At 37.5% G+C, this 2,963-nt stretch overlaps 1 protein-coding gene across 1 annotated transcript; it reads right to left on the bottom strand.

Moving 5' to 3' along the window:
* Positions 1 to 304: 304 nt before the first annotated feature.
* LOC123254812 (probable E3 ubiquitin-protein ligase TRIML1) lies at positions 305 to 896 on the bottom strand (the record flags this gene model as incomplete). The annotated part of the gene is made up of 1 exon (XM_044683733.1): positions 305 to 896. A coding segment is annotated over one exon (500 nt), but the record flags the coding sequence as incomplete, so codon positions are not given.
* Between the last annotated feature and the right edge of the window lie 2,067 nt (positions 897 to 2,963).

Below are 2,963 nucleotides of genomic sequence, written 5' to 3'. Positions count from 1 at the left end.
ATAACCTGGTAAAACATACACATATACATATATAAAATGTTTCCATCTTAGAAATATACAGTTTATGTATATCATATGTAATTCCATTGGTTTTAAGATAATAACTTCGTGTGGTGACTGGTTTTATAGAGAATTGCTAAAACTCAGTGAAATGATAGTGAGGTGAAACACACTGGGCATTGCTATGACGTGAGGCACACAAGTGTTGATACCAAATAAAAACAAATAAGACTTTATTTTCATTGCTTTTGAAAATCACACATCACACCATCATTTCAACAAATTCAAATTAATAAAAGGGCATGTTCATTATCATTTCATTTAAGTCTCATTCATTGTCTCTAACAGTAATTTACCATCTGTCTTCAGAGTATTGTTGGGGTAGGTAATGAGTGATTAAGAGGTATTTCCTTTATTCAAAAGAGAAGTAGAGAAGAAAGGGCGAACAGGCCCTTGAAAAGCTGAATTTGGGAAACTAAAGAGAACACATCTGTTTTTCATATCATAAAATGAAACATTGCCCTCCTCATAGTTAAGTAAAATGCCCACCTTATTTGTAGGCATCTTATAAAAGAAATCTGATGATCTCCAGAAAAGCATTTCATTTTCATCTTTTAAACCTATTATAGCTCTTACATCCTCAAATAATATGGAGACATTCCCATTTTTGCTGACTGAATCTTCACAAATTCCTAGTACCCACTCTGTCTGACCTTCCACATCTACTTCCCAGTAGTGTGTTCCACTGGTAAAGGTCTGAGCCCCCAACACAGTAACAAAATAGTCTTCTTGTTTGTCAGGCTGGTCTTGTGAGTCAGGTTCATACTTTAAATACTTAAAATCTTCAGGCACAATAAGATGAAAACTGTGTGTTTCAGGATCCAGTGATATATCCACTATAGAAAAAGAAATGGAATGATTAGCCTTGGATAACAGATGTTGGAGGTTAAAAGCAAACCCCACCCCCCCAAAAAAAAATTCCTTAATCCTGACCAATCTCAAACTTTGGGACACTAAAATCCATTTGTAATTATATAAGAACTCTTGTGGGGACTGTCCTGCCTTTGCCTCTGAAATTTACAGGGGAAAGAATCTTAGTTTTCTAATACTTTGGTTTCCTAATATTTAAAATGAAGTTGGAATACAATGAAATAAATATCTGTTTCATTTTAAAAACCAATTATCTATGTTTTAAGTTATTCATTAAATATTGGGGAATGACTTTTTTAATTAAGCAGTTACTATATTTGAGTAGAAAGTCATTCCTTGGAAGATATGTAGTATCTGTGAAGGAGTTATTGTATTGGGATAAACTTTGACAGTATGTACTAACACATGTGGGAAATGTAAGCATTGGGTCCTTGATGAAAAGGATATTTTTGTATAAACCACTTTTGACAAAGAACAGCTAAAGGAGGAATCCACTCTTTTCAGTTATTCCAGAAAACCTTGACCTCAAAGAGCTTTTTGGAAGTCACTGGAGACCTACATAAATTCCTAATCAAGATAGTACACTAAACACATTAAAAAGTTACAAAATTTGGAAGGTAGGAGAGAGGGGAAAGAAAGAACATTTATAGGAAGGAGGTAGATATGGAAGGAAACAAAGGAAGAAAGTGAGAGAAGGAAGATGAGCCAGAGGAAGAGAGAAAAGGAGGAAGGGAGTCAATGAAGAATTAGATGATTACTTGAAAATTCCTAAAATCGAATTGGAGGCAAGTAGATAGAGAATGCTGACAAGGAAAGAAGGCATATGGGTAATAAAACTTGGTTACAAAGTTTAAACTTCATTGTGTGGACTTTGGACATTTGAATGACCTGATGACATATGAGTAAGATCCAAGGTTCATCATCAATTCCCAGGAAGGATGGAATGGAACAGGAACAAATTAGATACACAAAGCACATTTAGGAACATATTATAGAAGTTCCATTACTATGCCATGTTGAGAGATGGAGTATTGCTGGAAGGTGAAAGAGCATATGAAACTGGAACAAGCCTCAGCCACACCCTGGGCAATCAGGTAGCAATAGGATACTTCTGTGATATGCAGAAATGGGCAGCCATTTTCTGTAGGTGCAAGTTAGCAGTTTGCCACTTTAGAACACAGAATCTGGCAAAGCACCCAGGCCATGTATCAGGGTGACAGTTAAGGACAAGGTATAAATTTGGGTCCACAAACCTCTGGGAACTTCACTTCTTTCTCTCCTCTCCAGGGTTAGGGAGGAAGTGGTAGCACCTGAGCCCCTAGGTGGTTTGTGAGATTTGGATTAGGCAGGCAGGTAGGGACAATCTTCATTGTTAGCTAAATCACTACCTTATTGGCATAGCCAACAACCTTTAAATCAAGCAAGAGTCAACAGCTACTTTCAAGAAAACAGCAGCAACTGACCCACAGGCCTAACAGCCTCTGGGCTCTGCTACAGACAGTAATAGAATTGAGAAGTATCCCTCAAGGTCTTTCCAAACTCTGCACCTTAGGAAAAATTTGTGTTTCAAGATTTGTTTTAGTTTCTAATACTAGGCATGATCATTTAGGGTACCCTTCACCCACCATTCCTTTCCCTTTCACCTACCCTCAGTTTGATTACAAATAAACCCTATTTGATCCTAAACCCTAAATAATCTTGGAAACCAATTACTTACCTTCCTAACAGCAACTAGTCTCAAGCAGTCAGATCTGGATAACATCATTTGCTTGCTGGCTTTAGTCTTTCCAAGCCAGTTTGATCCTTAATTTCAACCTAAGGTTTCAGTAAGTCACATTCTACTTCCTGGAACATCTAGCAACTGCCTGTCTGGATTGGTTTCTAAGCCCTTGAGGTTTGCAAAGAATCTTGGGCTCTTAAAGTAGGCTTAACCCAGCTGGTGTGGGAACAAAACTATACTCACATCTAGCTGTGGTTAGGGTCTCTCTCTCCTATTTAAGCAACAATCACTAGCATTCCCTGAGCCCCCTGTT

The sequence above is a fragment of the Gracilinanus agilis genome, unplaced genomic scaffold, assembly GCF_016433145.1.
Source record: "Gracilinanus agilis isolate LMUSP501 unplaced genomic scaffold, AgileGrace unplaced_scaffold332, whole genome shotgun sequence".
NCBI classification, from domain to species: domain Eukaryota; kingdom Metazoa; phylum Chordata; class Mammalia; order Didelphimorphia; family Didelphidae; genus Gracilinanus; species Gracilinanus agilis.
Note: the sequence above shows the minus strand (reverse complement) of the source record. Positions and strands in the feature narration are given on the sequence as shown.